The 22,034-nt window shown below is 38.0% G+C and overlaps 1 protein-coding gene across 2 annotated transcripts in view; it reads right to left on the minus strand.

Annotated features, from left to right (window-relative positions):
• Positions 1 to 20,009, minus strand: part of LOC139121387 (uncharacterized) — a 44,940-nt gene extending 24,931 nt beyond the window's left edge. The window contains exons 1-4 of one of the 2 annotated variants that reach the window (XM_070686217.1): positions 19,797 to 20,009; positions 2,678 to 2,838; positions 975 to 1,088; positions 42 to 163 (exon numbers count right to left, since the gene is read on the minus strand). In XM_070686217.1, coding sequence (XP_070542318.1) covers positions 42 to 163; positions 975 to 1,088; positions 2,678 to 2,838; positions 19,797 to 19,822 — 423 coding nt within the window. In that variant the 5' untranslated portion in view covers positions 19,823 to 20,009. The remainder of the gene's footprint in view (positions 1 to 41; positions 164 to 974; positions 1,089 to 2,677; positions 2,839 to 19,796) is intronic. The other variant, XM_070686216.1, reaches the window with a different exon arrangement.
• Between the last annotated feature and the right edge of the window lie 2,025 nt (positions 20,010 to 22,034).

A 22,034-nucleotide genomic window follows, 5' to 3' on the forward strand; every position in this document is an offset into this window, starting at 1 on the left:
ATTAAAAACATCGTTTCACTCAATATTGACACTCTACTTACGGTTGTAATATCTATAGCCAGTAATGTTGATGTATCAGGTCTTACATCGCACGACTGCCATAATCCTATCTCACCTTCGCCACAAGGAGGCGTTGCAACCAATCTGAAGATAACTGCATGGCCTATCTTGTCGAGGAGCGGTGTTATCGACATGAAGAATAAGAGATATATATTCTCTTCTCAAAGAACAATCATCACAGTGGAACAGGTTGCACTACATTTGGTAGAATGCCCCGTTTTCATGACCTATAAATGACCTAACACTTTGCCCTAATGTTGTTTACAATAATTAAAATTCAACTAAATACACCCGCAGATGCTTGAAAATTCCTTACACTCGTATTTCAGTCATAATTCAGTGAATATTGGAAGCTATTCAAGCTTGTGGATCATTTTATACCGAAGAAAATGCCCGGATGTGAGGTCAGGAAAAAAGTGAAACTAATGAACAATTCTGGATAGGGACAGGCGCCTTTCCCACAAGTTCTGTTTCGTTCACAGTCGAGTGATAAATTGTTGTGTCTTAACTCCACAACAGAATCTCTAACAACTAAAATTGCCGCCATGAAGTCAAAAACTTTGGCCGCTTATTGAGAGACCTATTTGCTCAATCCAAAACCAGATGTCAAATTTTGCAGCAGCTTGCCTTGAAATTATATCAAGTATGAACAAGAATTTGATATTAGGAATACAATTCATCCCTATGTTAGAAGACCTAAGTAGAGGCTTACGATGACAGACGCATGACACAGTGATGAGGCTGCACACTTGTCTAAAAGTGTGTCTTTGAACTTGTCTACAATTATTTTCGCTTCTCCATATACACATCCGTCTACTATTGTTTCTGCCGTGGTTTATCGATAAAAATATTGAGAAATATTAGGCCTAAAGGCTTAGCTTATTGAGGAGCTTGATACTGATGACGTATCTTACCTTCATCCAATGGCACATTGAGTTTCAAGGTGACATTGGCGTCCATATGCTGTCGGTCAGGAGATGGTATCCAATGAATTTGGATTGAAGAAATGTCAAGGTGTGGCATTCCAACTGTTGGTAGTGATCATAAACCAAATGAAAGTAGTTGACACAAATAAATAACTCAACGTGTATTGATTGTTGTAAAGCTCATATAAAAATCTGCTAGCTAAGGGTCAAATATTGTACAATATTTGTATGGCATTTATGCACTGTAACAACTTAAATTTTGAACTTGACCACATACTGAGGCAAAACGTTCGATTACTGAGGAGTGAACTATCCCTGTAGGAAATTCGCCGCATAGATCGACTGTATTGCTTAAAGAATCATCATCAGTGAAAAATTATCTATTGCGTCATTGTCTTTAAAGTGTCTCTTAGGTAATATTTCAAAATGAGTGATTTTACAAATTTTTGTTTCAGACAATGATTGCTGTAAGGCTACTAAATTCAACTTTCCATTTTCGTCATGGTTTCGATCAACAAAGTGCACTTCACTGGGTACGTCCAGTATCATCAAACTCAAGCCCTATATAATACCTTCTAATATCCGGTTTCTCTCATAAATTTGAGCCTTAAGTAGCAAAATAAAGTTAGAGGGCTAGTGGCTGTAACGTTTTATGATTTTTTCACAATTTATTTAAGGTAGAACGCACCTCGGGGACACAAAGTTGGACTCTAAAACTTGTACAATTCTTTTCTGATATACCACATGTGGGGGCTCATTTTAAAGCTCTTGGTGTAAGAAAACTTTTCACCGACTTAGTTTTTTGAAATTGGCAAATTGTATTTTTCTCCGTATAAGTTTAGAGTTAACACAGGGATGGCGGCCATTTTGAATTTTAAATATCGGTAAATCTTGAGTTACTTATTTCCCTTGTATCAAAATTTGCACGGTGACCCCTGATTTTTATTCTTGATTTATGAAGAGAATGGTTGAAAGATTCCTTCAGGGAATGTTGAGCAAAAGTTTAAGTCTTTCACTTTCGAGGCGCGAACTACCTTAAAGCCAACTAGAATATCTTGTTCTGCTCCCAAAAGCATGTTTAGAAACATAGTGTCGAGCTCGTCAACTCAGCATGGAATTGTGTAGATTGCATTACTATCATTATTGACAAATCTCTTTTAGAATAAAAGACAAAAGTAAACAACGGTGCATTCTAAACGTATATCAGAGTTGTTGGAAAGCTAAACTGTTTGTATTTCAACTAAACTGTTTGTATTTCAATGTGCTTTGTTGAGTTGAACAAGAACTTGCAATTGACATACAGAATGACAATTTTTAAAAATATATCAGAAGTTGCAGCTACTTGCCCTTTCAGTAAATGCATTTGATGAAGCTGTCATAATATTTTAAGCTAGTTTACTTTGCAAAAGTGCATATAAGATTGACTTCAAAAGGAGGTTAATGAAGTGACCAAAGTTTGATTTGTTATTTAGCTGTGGTATTTTGATGGCCTGCTTTGATGCGCACATACTGACAAAAACTCATAAACCAAATAGTATTCTCGTGTTTGTCTTGTCACTGTTGCACTAAAGTTATGATATTTTTGTGTTGGGGTAGGGGGGGGGGACAAGAACTGAAAGTATATGGTATATACAAAGGACTGAAAAAAAAATTTATGAAACTACTACACAAGTGCAATAATTGAAGCTTACAGTTTTCAGGAATGGTGTAGGATAGCTGATATGACTCGGAGGAATCGTCATCATCACTTGTGACCGGACCATGTAACATCACAAAGAAGATGAGAAAAACCAGAACCACACTTAAAACCCTCTGAGTATTAACAGACGTATCTATGCACTTCACAGACATTCTACAGGAAAGAAACGAAATAACAGTTATACAGTAGAATAGGTATGTCACCTATTGACCTCTTATCTAGGAAAATAGGTACTGTTGGTTATGAGTCTGAACAAGAAAGTATTATATGCATATATATATATATATATATATATATATATATATATATATATATATATATATATATATATATATATATATATATATATATATATATATATATATATATATATATGAGAGAAAGAGAGAACTTATTCATTCCTGTTATTAAGGGAATATGTCGTTTCTGGATGGCGGATGAGTAAAATTTTCTCATACAAGCACAGGTTCCATCTTTTAGTAATTGGATTATGGTTTACGTTCCAAGACTGATCTTCCTTTAAACGTAGTACATCCTTATACTGCAGCGAAATCCATTGATTACAGTTGCATCATTATCCTCATCTTCATTATGTATATATCTTGCTCCGATTTGTCACCTTCATCATTTTGTTAAGATATTTTAAAAAAATGAAAAGCTTTCTTTCTGTTTACCTACTTTTCTGTTCTTCCCTGAGTATAATTGTTTTTCGTTTTTACGCCAAGTCAGTAAGACTCAGCTTTCTCCAAGGGGCAGACAGGGGTACTGTGGCGTACAGCAGCGTCAGCGTAGACTCGTACTCCATAGCTTAGTTGACAATGGCCCCAGTGCCGAACGTTCTATGTTCGGAAGCTGAATTCAGGTGGGCCACCGGAATTCCAACTTTAACGTTTTTGAGGACATGTTTTTATCGATATCTCGCGATCCGCGCGCAGTCGCCATGTCAAATATCGACCGTTGGCATTAAAAAAATGTGTTTTAAAAATGTTACCAAGTGGGAGTGCCTCTTTAACATATCATTTTGAACCAGTTCTTATAATGGGAAACTTATTTGCGAAGTTGGGGTATTCGTCAAGAAAAGCGTGACTTTTTTGCTTTGATCAGAGACCGTGATGATCAACAAAGAACACATACACTTTTCCCAAGATTTAAGGAATATATACATATGGATACTAATTTTCTCTGACATTGCAACTGCCGGGTTGAACACATACAAATTCCCCCTGATCTCAATCATCGTGTACTCGGTGACTGAGCGGTAATTTGTATTGCCGTCGGCCATTGGCAGGTTGCAGACTTTGTGCTTTGTGTTCGAGTCCGAATCTTGCTCTGGTTGATGTTATACATGAGCGAAAATAACGGTCAAAAACTAATGTTAGCCTTACAGGTATACTGTCACCTGTTCCAATTTTGCCACAGTTACCATGGAAAGAGAAAATCCAACCAATCGCAGATTTTATATTAAATGTCAAACATTTATAAAAGCATAGATTTAGCTAGCTTTGTATTCAAAAATATTCATAGTTTCCTTATAGACCACAATGTATAGTGAATCAACATTTTGGTGAAATTCCAAAATCAAAGTTGTTGCACACATATTGACTTGTAACCAACCTAGTCTAATCAAGTGTACTAATATCACTAATCAAGCATCTATAAATACACAGATTTAGCAAGTTTTGTATTAAAAATGTATTTATAGTTTCCTCGTAGACTACAATGTATATTGAATCAACATTTCGGTGAAATATCAAAATCAAATTTCTTGGTAACTCATGCACCCGTAACCACCCAAGTATACAATAAAACACATTAATCAATAGAGTCTATAAATACACAGATTTAGCTAGTTTTGTACACAAAAATAATTCAGAGCTTCCTTAAGGACTACAATGTATAGTGAATCAACATTTCAGTGAAATTCCAAATTCAAATTTCTTGCTCACACATGCACTTGTAATTATAACCACCCTAGTCTAATCAAGAACATTATAATCAATAATAAGAGTCTATATATACACAGATTTACCTAGTATGTATTCAAAAATATTCATAGTTTCCTTATAGACCACAATGTATAGTGAATCAACATTTTGGTGCGATTCCAAAATCAATGTTTTCTTCTATTAACTCCATAAAAACCATCGTAAAATTTAACACCCCTCCATCATTGACTATAACATTTGACCCTCTAAAAACTGTCTCGTAAAAGTCAACCTCCCTGTTTTCCACCGACCCGCCTCCCCGTAAAAAAACGAATGCTCCCTGAAACCGAATTCATCGATTTCAGGAAACGTTAGAGTTTTACTTGGCCGTCATTAGCCACGGACCGGGACTCGATCCCAGGGATCGAGATTGTTCGGGTGAGTAAGAGAATTATGCGGGTGTAATAGTCTTTTTTTTTCATTGAAATTATTATCTAGTAGGTAACTTCCTTGCAAGACAGTCTGACACCTGACAAAAGCCCTTGAGAAAGAATGGGCCTTGGAGGGCAGATATTCGGACTCAAACTTTTATAATTCTTTTATGATCTCCCTACCCCTTGTTGGGGCTCATTTCAATTAAAGCTCTTGGAGTAATAAATGTTTTTTACCGTCTTAGTCGAATCCAAAATTTTATTTCTTCATAGAGTTAGCACAGGGATGGCGTCCATTATGAATTTCAAGACTTGGGTAATTTGTTTCTCAATTGCCAAAATTTGCAAGGTAACCCCCGATTTTTATCCTTGATTTAGAAAGAGTAAGGTTGAAAAATTTCTTGAGGTATGTTTGAGCAAAAGTCTAAGTCTTTCACTTTAAAGGCGGCGAATACTGCCTTAAATTTTGAATTACAACGAACGATAAACCTGGCGGTTGGGATCTTGTCAGCAGAAGGAATTAGGAAATGACACCAGGATGTGTGATTGCAGTGCAATAGTACACTGTAAAAGTGCATGTGATATCATCTCATCGTGGATATATTTCTGAGTTTTCATTCAAATGAGACTCATCTTTTCAAACCTTGTATCGATTACATAGACAAATGGTTACAAACACTCCAGTTCTGATGTGACGGTCAATTGACGAAGATAGTAAACATTAACTAGCGACAATTGTCTTAAGTATGAACCAGTTTATAACCATGTGTTTTTATGGCAAATTTATCTAACATAATTGCCGTAAGCGAATCGCGTATGAACAGAAAGACTCCCTGGCATATACCACACACTAATAGAAAAACAGACTAGCAACGGGTATTGTTCAAGGTGTGAACCGGTTACGTAACCCCTCCATGTACGCCTCGCCTCAGGTAGCTCAGACTCTCTTTTCTAAAGAGTGCCGACCATGCACCTTTCGGTAGTTTCAGGATTTTTGCAAATTTTTAAGCGAAAGTGTGTCCGGCACAGTTCGTGTTATTGTTGTTGTTGTGTGGTGCTAAGCGGAATTGGCGTGCTGGCGAAAACGGGAAAGTTTTGAGCTTCGGGGAGGTGAGTTTTATCATTTTAAAAATTCCTCTCATATTTTTATGAATATATATAACAAGTGTGTTTGAACCAAATTTGAAAGTCTTTTATCGATACTGTCAGATTTTACTCAATGGTTTACGGTCAGTCATATCGTCTTTTACAAGTTCGTCAAAGGAGAAAGTGTTTATGAAAGTTTTTGCGCGTTATGTTTTGATTGGCGTGAAGCAGTGTTTCTGCCCTGAGAGCACACAAAGTGTAGTTGCTACGCGACAGGCAGCACGATGCCATCTAGTCCTACTTTTCGCATAATCTCGTGCAATTATCAACCTCGAACGAAGTCCCCAAAAAGTCTAACATCTGTGAAGTTCCTTTTAATATGAAAAGGCCATAGTTTATCAAGACGACCATGAATCAAACGGCATGCCGCGTTGCTAGTCTGTCTTTCAATTTGTCTGTCCATATACCAAGGTGATAAAGCCTTCTTCTTTTTAAGACACACGTCAAGGAATTTATTATTTACTATTTTATTATATCCTTTATTAATCCAATATAAAAAATGGAAATGTGTTGTGGTGTACACAGTCTAAAAAGAAATATTCCACAATAGATAAAATACAAAGAGATCACACAGATTAAAAAGCACAGTTCCAAATAACAGACAAAGCACTTGTCGATAACAACAGTACAATTTAAAATAATTCTAACAGTAGCCATTAATGAGTTTTTTTTCACCTGTTAGAAAATTGGTTTAGAATCTCACTGCTGAGGGTACAAAAGTATTTCTTAACCTGTTTGTGCGGCACCTGACTGAATAGTATCTGGTACCAGACCTCATTTTAGTGAAATTACTATTCAGTGGATGCGTTTTGTCAGACAATATAGTTGTAGATTTGTTTTTCACTGATTTCATATACAAGTCATCAAAACTATACAATTGTACGCCTAGAATATTCCTAGCAGCTTTGATGACACGATTTATCTGAACTTTATTAGAAGAGGAAATACTACCGCCCCAGCAAGAATGATTGACTCAACCGTTGATCTGTAAAACATATGCAAAATGTTTCCGGATACACCAAATATATATACAATCTTTGCTGACATTTACGGTTTAACATATTCACATGGTCATCCCAAGAAACCATGTTTGTAAGAAGGATCCCAAGATATATATAACTATTTACCCTTTCAACCTCCTCACCTTTGATTTTTAACGGAGGTGGACTGATTTTGTTTTTCCTGAAATCAATTATCATTTCTTTTGTTTTCTTTACATTCAAAAACAAGTTATTATCATCACACCATGTAACCAATCTGTCCACTTCTTGCTTATAGATTGTGTCCTGATCTGCTGTAATGAGGCCAATTAAAGCCTTGTCGTCAGCAAATTTGTAAAGCTTATCATTACTGTCCGCATGTATGGGGGTACAATCAGATGTAAATATGGTAAATAATGACGGTGATATAACCGAGCCTTGAGGCGAGCCGGTATTTGTCAATCGCACATGCGATCGTATTGAATTTACCTTGACAAACTGTGGTCTCCTAACCAAAAAATCTGCAACCCAATGAATTAACTGCCTGTTTACTGACATATTTTTCAATTTTCTGATTAATAAGTGTGGTGAAATAGTATTAAATGCACTTGAGAAGTCCACAAATAAAATTCGAACAGATGCTTTTGAAGTATCAAGGTGTTGTGTGAGGATATGTAGAAGACAGAGAACTGCATCTTCCGTACTCCTGTGTTGGCGGTAAGCAAATTGCAGTGGGTCTTGGTACGGTAATGTTTTGGAATACTATAAACACGCACGCGTACGTCCACTTTCTGCGCGACTTATGCCCCTAAGATGGCTCTCGTAGGTTAAATCATCGAAATATTTATCATGTTTTTGATAAGTTACCTACTTGCCTAAAGATTATCCAACGATCAATGTGAACGGATGGACACAGCAAATTAAAATTATTTAGAGAGACAGCAGATATTTTGGCGTTGTATATGTCAAGAGAATTATAATGTATTCTTGAAACTAAGTATGGACTCTAATACTATAGTACGATATCATAAATACAGCCGGTAACCATACGTTAACGTTGTCAGTCTGATATGATGAATACCAACTGTCCTAGCAATCTATATGATCCGTTTGATGTGACGAATATTAACTGGGGATTTAGTCGAGCGGTTTTGACTTCGCTAGGTGAGTAGGTTTCATACGTTGTTGGGTCAAATCCGATCGAGAATGTTGAATTGGCTGTCATCTGGCATACCCTACACCATGATTATCAGTCTGGTATGATGAATATCAACTGTACTCTGATTTACCATATACCATGGTTATCAGTGTTATCCGATGAATATTACCTCGATTATTGAACCATCGTAAGGGTTAGGATTTAGTCGAGCGGTTTTGACTTCACTTGATCAATAGGTGCTATACGTTTGGGTCAAACCGATCGAGAATATACTGAATCGACTTTCACCTTGCATACCCTACATCATGGGTATCATTCTGATGTGATGTATATCAACACCGTCCTTGAAATAGTGTATCTTTGTTATGTCTGAAAGTGTGCCTCGCGGTGTGGTCTATCGATTATTCTTGAGTCATGTTGCAACATATCAAACTACATAACTAAATACATCATACAAAAATCATAAAGCAATAATCTGCGAAGACAGGAAGTGACCTTGTGTCTTAATACTGGAGTAATCGAGTTCTGCAATATCTGCTAACAGTAAATAAATGAGGATCTACCTTATGATATAACTCCGCTATGATTCCTAGGAAAACAGATATGAAACTTGTCCAATGCTAAATAATGTATTTAATTATTCACAGAACACACTGCGTATTGTCTCTTTTGTTGTTAACGTGAGTAATCTTAGAGCGATATGACTTAGGGGGAGATTTGATATCGCCTGAAATCAAATGATAAGAGTGCTGGCCCAGGTTTTCTCATTACGTTTTGATAAAAAACTAATTTCAAGACGAGAATGGTAAACACTAATGTGTGACAAGTTTTCGAAAACAACTCAGAGACGTATCTGGAGGCCCGTAAGCCAAATTTTAAAAGCTATCTGATGAAATTTTTAGAACAGAAGATTTTTCAAGAAAGCAAGTGCTAAAATATTACGTGTTTAATTGCCTAATTCAGTTATAATGAATGAGAGTATACCCTGGAACCTATACACAATTATCTGAATTCTAGTGAGTAAGTTATTTTAGGAAGGTAGTATTTTGATCAAAACAACATAAGGGTCAACAGTTACGTAAACGTGTACAAATGATCTTGTCAACGTAGAAACCCTGTTGGTTAAATTTGTGAGAAATGAAGCAAATGTCTTCAACCCCAGAAAATACTAGTATTTCGCGGGAAAATTTGGAAAACGAATGTTAAATGATTATAGATGTAAATTCATGCAAAATGACGAAATTAAGGTAACTAGAATTAGGTCATCTCTAGAAACCTACATATAAATTGTGCAAGCTTACGGAAGCGCTGTTAGATTGACAATGACTTAACCTTTGGTAGTTTTCACATCCTATACTTTGAGCATGAATTATGTTTTTTTTCAGCGGAAATTCATTAAATATGAATGTTTCAATTTCTCATCGGCAGTCAACTTCAAAACACGTTACACTGTTGACAATAGTGTTTTCATTTCAACATATTTAATCAAATTCAGAGCGTTAAGAAAATATTATAAGACCAGTACAAGCTAATGTCAAGTCTGCCCTCGCGGTATATCCGTTATACCTCTTCCATTATACATCTTTAATATTCATGACTGAGAGGTTATTGGGCGAAGCAGTGACTATTTTCGTCATCTTTGTCAGCCATTTTACTTAGAGGTATAGCGAGAGTATTAAAGGGTTATTAAATTACATGAAGTTTGGTCGATATCCCGTCGCATTCGAGTGATCTGTCCCTACTTTCGAGTCAAAATGCGGACACATCACGAGAATACGACGCGATATCGATAACACTAAGTGCAATATTAACACCCTATCATACATGTATAATTTGGTGATGACAGAATTCCAAGGGATGTTCCAAAATTAGTGGGAAAATTGATACAAATCGACCTTGCTTGCTCCCTGATGTATTCGTATGAGGTAGGTTGCTAAGGAGTGCGGGAAACCGTATCACTTATTGATATAATTCCCCGGTGAGGCCATTCCATTTCAAAGGAAGGATTATGTTAGATTATTTGATTTGATTATTTGATTTTATTTAATTTGATTACTAGAATATCAAGACAAGTGTTCACAATCTGAAACAGAGGCTGGAGGGTGAAAAATGTATTTTTGTCGTGTTTTGACAAATAACTCAGCCCTTCATGAAAGTTATGACGGCCGTTCACAATTTGGCCAAACTCGAACTCGCGTTTTTTCAGCTTGCAAGACGGAGTTTTAGTGGTCTCGAAGAGTGACCATTCCTAAAGAATCAACGAATGTAATCTGGATATAGTAGCTGCGTCAGTCAGCTTGTCTCCAAGAATACAGATGTTCTTTGACGTCCAATATGCTGAATTTACTATTTCATAAAGGAATTCGTATAAGCAGAGTAGGGAAAATTTGACACAACGTCGTAACTTGAAATTTACATATTTTTTGCCGTACGAATGAAACAATACAAAGTTATTTAAACCGTCTATTCACATCTTTTTGTACCGGCTTGCCTAAATAGGAGAAAAGCTTGTTTAAATGACCTACACTAATGTTTAACTTTCTTGGGACCATCTTATACTTTCTACCCGGATTCTGTATCGCTGAAATTTATACTGAACAGCATGACTGCGGCTGTGAGTCACACAGTCACCTGTCGTCTATTCCGCTCTGCATCGCATATCTATGCCCCATAGTCGTGTGTACATATGCCTGAGAAGGGCATATGTACACACGTCTATGGGGCGCATAGACGCCGAGCGGGATAGACCACAGGTGACTGTGGAGTCACTGAATAAATCGGGCACATATGACGTGTATTTTCAGTGGTGTAGTCGGATTTCTGTGGTCGATTAGTGGCTATGCTCAGTGCAATTCACCATCTGTTCATTAAAACTCGTCAACCAGAAACTCGCCGTACTGACAACAGCAGTTCTGTCACGATGCACTGTTTACCGCGACCCTTCTCTTCAGTAGCATAGACAACATGGAAACACCGGATGGTCGCGAACGATGAAACGTGCACGCGTGTTGGTCGCCATTGAGTTCGTTTGTTCGTTTTTGGTAAAACTCTGCTTGTACTTTAGTTCAATGGTTTAAAACGAAAGCAAACAAAATTTTGACTGGTACTGAAGTATGAATGACGTTTCAGAGTGTAACGAGTTCTGCTCCTTCAGCTTAATGAACATACCAACGCGAAAGCCTGGCTGTAAGTAGTTTCGGTTATCGTAAAAATATGATTCGCATTTTAACAGGTTAAAATCCGGGTTCGTAACAGTACACTATAAACAATAGAAATATGGCAATACAGGCATAGCACGTGTGATAAGGAACGTCATCTTGGAAGCGCTTCTGATAGACTGTGCAACTACAAGTTAAGAGTACGAGGCACTTACTGCACATTTAGCATGGGGGCACCTATGAGGTCTAAGCACGGCATTCTGGCAATATCGTCCAATGGTTCCCCTGAAACCGCCCAAAAGTGAAGACACAGAGGCCTCTTCATCACATGGGCGCCTTCAAACGGCAAGATAAAGGAACGCACCACTGCACACAAAATCTATTTTTCGCGGTTGTGGAATGGTGTATAATTATAATTTTCAATATAAAGAATTTAACAACAAATGCAGAAAATGACATATCAAATGAAGATCAAGCTGAAATAATCGTCTACTAAATTAACCATCCCTTGATGGATCGCATGACGTGTAAATTGTTCAACCTCAGAGAGAATTTGTTTGATAAATGCATGTACTGCATTATTCAAATTCAGAAAATTAATGTTAGTTCTACTCTGTTTGGGTTTCTTGGGCCAATGGCTAAAAACAAAGGCGTCTGACAAATTCCATTAAGTGAATTGTATCGATGGGTACCTTTGTATTTTCACTTTCAATATAGCTAAATGGAGTTATAACAATTCGCATATGTGATCAAAAAATATATGACTCTATATCCGTCTTTATTATGACTCGATCGTGCTCTTTCTACAGTATTTACATTGTGTATTTCGTCCACTTTCGTGGTTTAAAACATATTTCACTTTAAAAGTGATAAAAAACTTCATCGCAATGTAATTTTTATGATAAGTTAACATGCGATCAAAGTATTGTCGCGTTATGTTTTACGCAATACCATTTCTTTTTTTTATTTACGATACTTATGTACTTCATAAAATCTTATTTGTTATTGCGATTCACCGGCCGATGATTAAGGACAAACGAATTATCAATTAAATAGAGCCGTAAAACAGGGCTGATTAGGTGTGCATGGTGATATTTTTGACAAATTCCATCTAGCAGAGTAACTTAGTTCACCGCTTGGCCATTAGACGGGATTTTTTATTTATGCATTTTTCATTTGCGAAAAAGCAGATTACAGACACTCACAATCATGATCCTGTCGAAATATAAAATTAATATTTAACGCTATCGATATATCAGTGTAAGCTTACTTGGACACGATAAATCCCACTCGATTCCACTCGATTTGAACTACAAGAATACTGGTTGCCACAAAATATCAGTACGGAATCAACAACATGGCATATAGTAAGTCGTTTACACATTTAAAAATCCACCCCATAGTGACTTATCCTTCTCATGGAGGAATTCTGCGTATTGCGTCCGTATCCTTTTTTATTACAACCACCTATAACATATAGAGGTTATAAACGGCAAGCGAGGGTATTTGGTTGAGGATGTAAGGCAGCGGGGCTGAAAATTAGCATATTTGGCGGGAAATAATAACCAAGCGAAGCGAGGTGAATATTTCACCCAAATATGTTAATTTTCAGCCCCGCTGCCTTACATCTGCAACCAAATACCCTCGCTTGCCGTTTATAACCTCATTCTAATATGCTAAAGTTAAATACAAGTGGACAATGCCGTTACTTAGGACCGAAGTTGGAACGAGGGTTCAGGAGCTTGGCTGGTCGGCATGGTCCCCGCCTCAGGGACAAGCACAAGCTGCTTGTCTGGTCAGGTGCAACTGTGATCAGCGAATTCAGGAGCCAGCCTCTAAAATTAGCACCGATGTTGCTGAAGCATGACTGCCTGTGATATGAAGGATGTAGCTGGGGGTTACTGAGTTATGGACATATACGTATTTTTAGGTCAAAGGTCATCGAGGTCACATGACATTTTGTCAAAACAAATTGCATCGCATAGTTATCCTATATACCGAAAATCAGACCTCCAGCTCTATTGACTTGCCGAGAAATAGATATGCGCATAATTAATGAGGCGCAGGAAGTGGCATCATGGTAAAACGTCATCGACATCACGTGATATTTTATCAAAAAATTGTATCCCATAGTTATCCCTAAATATCAAAAGTCTGACATCTAGCTCTATAGGCCTGCCCAGGATTAGATATGTGCATAATAAATGAGGTACAGGATGTGGCGTTATAAGGTATCTCGTGATACCAAATATGAAGGGTGATTTGAGGTCAAAGGTCATAGAGGTCACGTGACATTTTGTCAAAAAAAAAATTGTTACGTGCAGAGAAAACGAACAAAAGGGTGAACTCAGCAGTTAACGTTTAAACAAAATTTATTACGAAAATAAAACTAATTGCTAGGTCAGGGATAGAGTACAAGCTTTAAAAGTGTACAGACTACTTATCTCAGCTGGGACGGCAAAGCTCCAGTCTCAGAGTTGTAACAGTCAGTCGGATGAATGAACAGTCCTTTGGCTTGCAGGCTTGAAGTTGCACAAAGTCCACAGTATAAATCCAGCGTTGGCAGTGAAGGTCTTGAAAAGTCTTGAGAATGACTACTGCTGGAGTTTCGAAACACTTATAGTAACACACAAGAGACACGATCCCAAAAGTCTGACTGGAAGCTGTGCACGTCCCTTTTTATACCCATGTGCTTACATAAAGGCATATAAGAACAATCTAGAACTTTTATTGACATGCTAATTACTGTTCTAAAATTATCTCTCTTACACAACTAATTAAATTTCCAGAACATTCCAAACATGACTAATTGAATTCAAGGTTGTGAGGTCATTAAGGGCAGTGACCTTGAGAATGTTCTAGACTAATTGAACTCAGGTCATGATGAGTGTTGGGGGAAATGACCTACATAACAAAATTGTATCCCATAGTTACCCTATACACCAAAAAATAGACCTCTAGTCTTATTGGCTTGCCTACAATGAGATATGAGCAAAATTAATGAGCTACAGGATGTGGCGTCATTAGGTCTCCCATTATACCAAATATGACGGGTGTAGCACTTGAGGTTACTGAGTTATGGACATAAATGTATATTTGACGTCAGAGGTCATAGAGGTCATGTGACATTATGTTGAAAAATTGTATTTCAAAGTTATCCCTACATACCAAAAATCAGACCTCTAGCTCCAAAGGCTGGACCAGAATTAGATATGCGCATAATTAATGAGGTAAAGAAGTGGTTGGTCACGTGACATTTTGTCAAAAAAACTTTGTTCCCTTACTTATCCCTATATACCATCAGAAGTCTAGCTCTATTTGGTTGTCAAGAATTACATATGTGCATAGTTAATGAAGTGCGGCATGATGCCAAGGTCAAAGGTCAAGGGGCATCCCCAAAATTTTGGTGTGCAATTTGGTCTCCCACTGGTCATTGTTCAATAGACACAAGCCCTCTCGGACCCTGAGCTGCTAAGGTAGTAGACAGGTCAAAGGTCATAGAAAAATCAGAAAAATAATACTATAAAAATCTTCTTCTCAAAATTGGCTGGGTGTTTGACCTTGACATTCGGAAATCCTTATAATATGCAAATGACCTCTCGGCTGTCTGGCCTAGCCTGGCAGCTGGCTGCACATCACGAGCGGGCAGCACATGACCTGCCTTGACCTGTACCATTTTAAAATCGAGCTTAAAGCATTGATCATGCGCATTCTATCATCCAAACATCATATGGTATCGAGTCTAATGTGATCAATTTTCATAATCAAGCCTTTAATGAAAAAAATATTTATTGTTTTTGATTAAAAATCGATACCGCGTCGTATCACTCGAATACGATGCGTCGTATTCGAGTGACTCGAATACGACGCGGTATCGCCCAAACTTCGTGTAATAACCCCTTTTATCATACATGCTATGCCTGCATTGCCATTCTCCCATTGTTTAGACGATACTGATATGAACCCGTATTTTAACATGTTAAAATACGAATTATATTTTCACTGTAACCGAACTACTTACAACTACGCGTATACGCGTGATCTTCGCTGGTATGCATGACCTTCGTTGGTATATGTATATATAAAACAGCTGAGCGAATAAGACAAATGACAATCCGAAACGTCATTATGATTATGGTCAAAATTTTGTTGTTTGCAGTCAGTTCATGGGCATTGCACTTAGGCACAAGTACAATTGTACCAAAAAAATACAAACAAACGCATTGAAAAGTTGTATCATTTGCCGACACCTGTCATCGTTCACGGCCGGTCCCATACGGTGCAGTGTTTTCATGTCGTCTTCGCTGCTGAAGATTAAGATTCCAGTTGACAGTACATCATGATAGAAACGCTTTACGACAAGTTTAAGTATTTAGGTGGTGAATTACATCGTTTACAGCCGTAAATGAGCCACAAAAATCCAACATACTAGTACTCGCGACAGACAAGGTTGAAGGTGCACATAATATTTCCGATTTGTACATGTCACTGGGATTCACTGGTCAATATCGCGGCTGTTGGCACCGGTGCGGTGCGAGTTTCAGATACAATGTAAGATCTAGGGAAAGTCAAACTTTCGTTTAGGTTGTTAAAGGAAGTTTAGTTCTATTTAGGCAAGCCATGAACGAAAATATACGAGCACACGACGGAAATACCTTTGAAATGTTTTATTCGCACAGTAACAAAGTCACGAACAAGTTACGACACTACAGCATACAGTGTACTCACTTCATGTTTTCCCTAATCCGTTCACAAATTCCTTTCTAAGATGGTAAATTCGGCATATTTGACGTCTGGGGACATGTACAATTCTTCGAGATAAACTGACTGGTACGGGTATTATATCTACTGTACATTCATAGATGTCGCAGAGCTCCTTGCTCCTTTGACGCTGGCGTGCACGTGGCCCTAGTATTTTGACCCGATTTTGGCGGCCTCATAACTTTCACGCAGGAATGAGGTCATGCATCAAAACACGAAAACACACATTTTACAAACTCCAGCCTATGTTTTACATCCACCGTCATTACAAACTAAAAATAAATCTTCTTCAAATTGTGAAAACCTGTGTCGACATCGTAATATTTAAATTGTTCGCTTTAAAAGTGCTCCATAAACCCTCCTTTGAAGTGGGATGGCCCAATAGCGGAATAATATCAAGAAGTGATACGGTTGTCATCACTTCTTAGCAACCAACTTTTTATGAGTACAGCCAGAAGCAAGCAAGGTCGATTACAGTTGATTTCGTCGCTAATTTCGGGGCGTCTATAGAAAAACAGTCATAACCAAAGCATGCATGTATGATAAAATACGGTAACGCATCGATATCGCGATTACACATCGAACTTGAAGAATATTACCTGAAAAAAACGCTCAAAAAGAACTAAAAAATACATGCTGTATTGTCGTCAAAATTGGATTACTGTAACTCACTTCTATACGGTCTCCCCAGATCCAATATCGGGCTGCTTCAACGAGCTCAAAATACCGCAGCCAGAATCATCACCCGTTCAAGAAGAACAGATCACATATCACCAGTACTTTGCAGTCTTCATTGGTTGCCAGTTCAGTACAGACTTGACTACAAAATTCTCCTGCTAACTTACAAAGCTCTCAACGGTCTGACCCCAGTCTACATTCAGGATCTGATCAAGCCATATAAACCCCGTCGTTCACTACGCTCCAACTCTAAGAACCTGCTGTGTTTACCCAAATACAGACTCAAAACGTATGGTGGACGTGCTTTCTCCATCACAGCACCACAACTCTGGAATGCTCTACCTTCTGACATTCAACAGGCCCAAAGTGTTAACATTTTTAAACAAAAACTCAAGACTCATTTATTTGCGAAAGCGCATGAACACTGATGTTAAAAACTCAGCGCCTTTGAAAATAACATGGTTATTGATCCTGGCGCTTTATAAATGTTTTTGATTGATTGATTGATTGATGTAACATGTCTGACCTGAGAGCGAGGGCAGAATAGGATATATTGTTATTGATGTTATCAGGCAATAGCATGCTAATATCTATGTATTGTTCGCTGCATATTTTTGCCATCGAGGTTGAATGACCGTCAATTGTTTTATAGAGTAACAATAAATTATACCAATTTAACTTAGAAATGCCAAGTTCCTCAACAAAAATCATTACAAACAGATAAATTACATGATTCAGATCAGTTTATTGTAACAGGGCCGGGAACAGAGGACGTCTGATGCAAAACAAATACTACTTGTTATTCACGTTGATGGCTCGTCGCCACACGATTTTTAATTCTCGTATGAGTTGACCGTTCGTTCTCGCGAGAGTTGGCTTGTTTCCACATGGCGGCGCACAGCGATAACTGAAACCGGCTTTGATCGAAAACAATCATCATGAACTAAATTTCTCACTTTCTTTGGAACATTGAGACTCTTCTGTAGGAAAAACACATTGTCGAGTAGGATTTGTGGTTGATGTACATCTTTAATTTCACGAAATCCGTTACAATGTAGTAAAAATGGCCGCCTCCATGTAAACAACCGGAAGTGCACTCTTTTCAAAGTCGTAAGTATATAGAGATTCCATTCTAAATACACTCATGTACACACATTAGTCTGAATGCTCGCTTCGCGAGTGACCTTTTACTAGTACCAAAAGAGCTTCAAAATGAGCCCACACAAACGGTGGACCAGAAAAGTAAAAGAGTCTGAATATCTGTCCCCGAGGCATTTTCCGCACTGAGTAACAGACACAAAACCTCAGATAAACAGGACAAACAACCACAAGGTTCTCGTCTGAGCATGAACAAACCACTCGAGGCATGTGCTTTTTCATTATATGCTGGTAATTGAGCCAGGCAAGCTAATAATATCACAAAAAGAATAGAAACATAAATCTTGGGGGGGATGTAAGTATCTGGGCTTGAATGTCTGCTTATAAGCTTACGTTCTGATTATGTTATGTGGAAAATGCAGATGCGATGTATGTATGTATGTATGTATGTATGTATGTATGTATGTATGTATGTATGTATGTATGTATGTATGTATGTATGTATGTATGTATGTATGTATGTATGTATGTATGTATACGCACACACACAAACACACACACATAACGTTTGTGGTCATGGCTTGTTTCCAAAACATCGGGCGCTGACGAGCATTCTTGTCTTTTTTTCTTGTAGTTCCGGTCAGTCAGTTTTCCTTCCAAGAACACAGCTACCATTAATTCTGTCTGTCATGTTTTTTTCTGATTATTGAATTCTGGTAGAGATGTAGTATGTATGAAGTACACCATCTAGTGACTTTCATGCACCTTTTCTCAATTGTCGATCTCTGCTCAGAAACAAAACAAATATTGGCACAAATACACTTGATCAAGAGATGCGGGCGCTGACGGAAAGCAATCCTTTTTTGCCTTAGGGTCAATACCCGCAGCTCACTTTTGTTTTTACGAATTGGAATAAAGTCGTAGAATAAACGGAGTCAAAAATTAAGACCAACGCGTGAACACCTCTTATGTTGACCTCATTTCAATATCCTATCGACCTTCACGTAAGTCGTTTGCTGACATGAAGTTTCTGATTGGATGGCAGGCTGTAGGAGGACACCCTTCGCACTTCATCGCAACAGCAATGATAACACAGAAAAATAGAAACTTATGTCGAAAGTTAAGGGAATAGGGCTCGGGGACAAAAAAGTATAGCTATTTCGTCCAAAATCGATAGTCATGAGATATCAAACCAATCTCAAAATTATAACCGCTTGCTTTATGACTATAATTCCCTGTTCTTTGTCTGTTGCTCGAGTGCAACCTTTTTCATCGAAAAATAATCAGGGATCTTCGGAAACGTCATACTTACTATGCGCCCCTACTTTCTATTAAATCGTACTCTTATACGATTTTTTTTCATGAAATAGCCCATCTGTTCACAAAAATTAATTTAGTAAGAACAATTATTAATGCACTTAATCAATTTTCAGGGCATTGAGTATTAGGGCTGTCAATTTTTTTTAAATCCCATTGTTTGAAAACCCATTTCCGAAAAACCAATTGAGTTGGCCCTGTTATACGCCTACACTAAAAATGCGTTATACGGGAATTACTATCCGGGTATAAGCTTACGCTCGGGCAACTATATTGCACAATTACAAAGTCGCATACTGGTGCATTTTTACAAAATTACAAATGTTAAAATATCTTCCGAGTGGTATCTCTAGAGTAAACATACAGCATTTTGAATATTTCACAGTACTCTAAAAAATACCCCTCCATATACATATTACCTGCAGTTGAAACGTTGTTAACATAGTTGTATCACCTACCTTTTCTCTACATAGAGACGAAACATATATCTGTTGACGTTTAGCGTATAGGATGACTTTAAACTTCTACATAGCAGATGGGTAATTCACGACGGAGGGAAATGTCTTGACAGTTCTATTGCGAGGAATATTGTGATATGGCAAATGACCAGAGCACGATACAAGAGGCAGCTGCTGCAGGACGACACCTTCGCACAACGATACTGCGTCAAATGAAGGCTGAAAGTGAAAAGGTTAATATTTGAACCAACACGTATACAGGCAATGATGTCACAGTTGTGTTTACTCTACGGGACAGACAGAGCTCTCTATAGAAGGCGACATTAAAATTACGGGAGGGGAACGACATTTTGAACTTCTACCTTTACAATTGCAGTAATCCCTTGCGGTAATCACGATTTCACTTTCCGGGCTTCTCTATACCTACACAAAATTTTGCGACATGGAAGGATTTTCACCAAGACAGTTTTGTTTTACCTGAAAATTAAGAAGTTTAACTCACTGAAAATTATGACGTTTTGAGTCTGAAAAGGGGTGTGCGTTCCACTTTAAATGTCAAAAAAACAATTAGAGGAGTTCAATGAACCATGGCGATATAAGTGGGCAGCTAATAACTCTAAAAGTATCGTTTGCTTTGAAAGATGTGTTTAATTTACCGATATATCGATTTCAGTGTTAAATTTTTGTGGCATTAACGGGAATAATTGTGGATCATTTTGTTAGTAAATTTCGTTTGTCTCGTCAAAATGATGTCAATTCTTGGCTTCCCATTAGCGTTGGCCATTGGATACAGTGCTGACTAATCCTGAAGGGCGCCAGTGAAGACTTTTGTAACGGGGGGGGGGGGGGGGGGGGGGGGGCAGAGTTTCAACTATTTCTTGGTGCAGTCATGCATTTAAAATTTCGATAGATAGATGTAAATTTGCAGCCAATCCATTGAAGCAAATATAGTTACTTAGTCATATCGCATGTTTTGAATGTATCTGTAGAAAAATGTCACATTCAAAGCAATGAGAAAACGGATAGAAAAGTGGATGATACTTTCTCAACTGTTAAAAAGTCATGTGATGAGTTGATTTTATTGTTCACTCACAAACCAAACGGCCCTCTTCAGGGTCACCAAATATTACAAAAAGAGATCTGCCTGCCATTAAAAGATTAGATCGAACGCGTTCGTAGTCACTGTGATGCTAGCTGGGGAAACGCAGCTACGTGAATAACGTGACGACCGGTCAGAGTCCTTATCATATCAATAGAAGTCAAAGTTCGCTGCTGGAGTGAAAATCTTGAGTACTCCTTGGAAAATCAGCCGAATTACGTAAACGAACCAGAAATTTTGTTCACAAAAGGAGTTAGGGAATGAGCAATAATCAGAGTTCAGGCAGGTATAGGTCATTTTATTGAATTACACTCACTTTGGTTTATTTTGCCGTTCAAAGATCCGATACATGTTGTGTCGTCGTAATAGACCCACTTTCGCTCGCAGTTGGCCCGCAGCTATCCGTGGCGAGGTTGACCTTTGACCCGCATAACAACGCACGCTACCCCGCCAACAGATAGCTGCTGTCCCACAGCTACTGCGATGCATGCATGTGACCTGACGCCAGGTCGCAGTTTTTTCCCCCTTTTATATACATACCTGCTACAAAATGGTATGCTTACTCTACCTGCTTCCTGAAAAATGTCCAAATGGACTGCTGGACACGACGTTGTTTCTTCGGATTTTAACTATCTGACATTTTTTGGTAAATTGCGACAGCTGACACTGTTCAAATGAAGGCGACTACAGTGTTACTTGACTAAATGAACAGTGCATGTGTGAGCGCGCTTCTTTTTGCATTTCCCCGCACAAAGGTGTTTAATTATTCGTTTAAACCGCAAAAGAGCAGATACATTTTATTCAACACTACAAAAACGTAACAAATCAGTTAACCCGGAGTATAATAAATCATAGCAACAACAGAAATAATAGCGATCTCTGTATATTCGAAAAATTGCATTTTCCCCAAAAATTCCAGATGGGGCGAACGGCAGCTGCACCCCCTCCCCAGCTCCCGCAGGCTACGGCCATGGTTGAGAGGTTTTATTTGGACATTGGCTGTTTCACTGCGTGAACCTGTTCCGTGCATCTCTGATGTACCATTGCTGTTGTAGCAAGTTATTTACCGGTTTACGTCGAGTCAAATATGCAGGGATTCGAGTGTGTTGTGTTCTACTCCAGGGTGTCTAGTTCTAGTT

Source organism: Ptychodera flava, chromosome 21 (genome assembly GCF_041260155.1).
Source record: "Ptychodera flava strain L36383 chromosome 21, AS_Pfla_20210202, whole genome shotgun sequence".
Taxonomy (NCBI): Eukaryota; Metazoa; Hemichordata; class Enteropneusta; family Ptychoderidae; genus Ptychodera; species Ptychodera flava.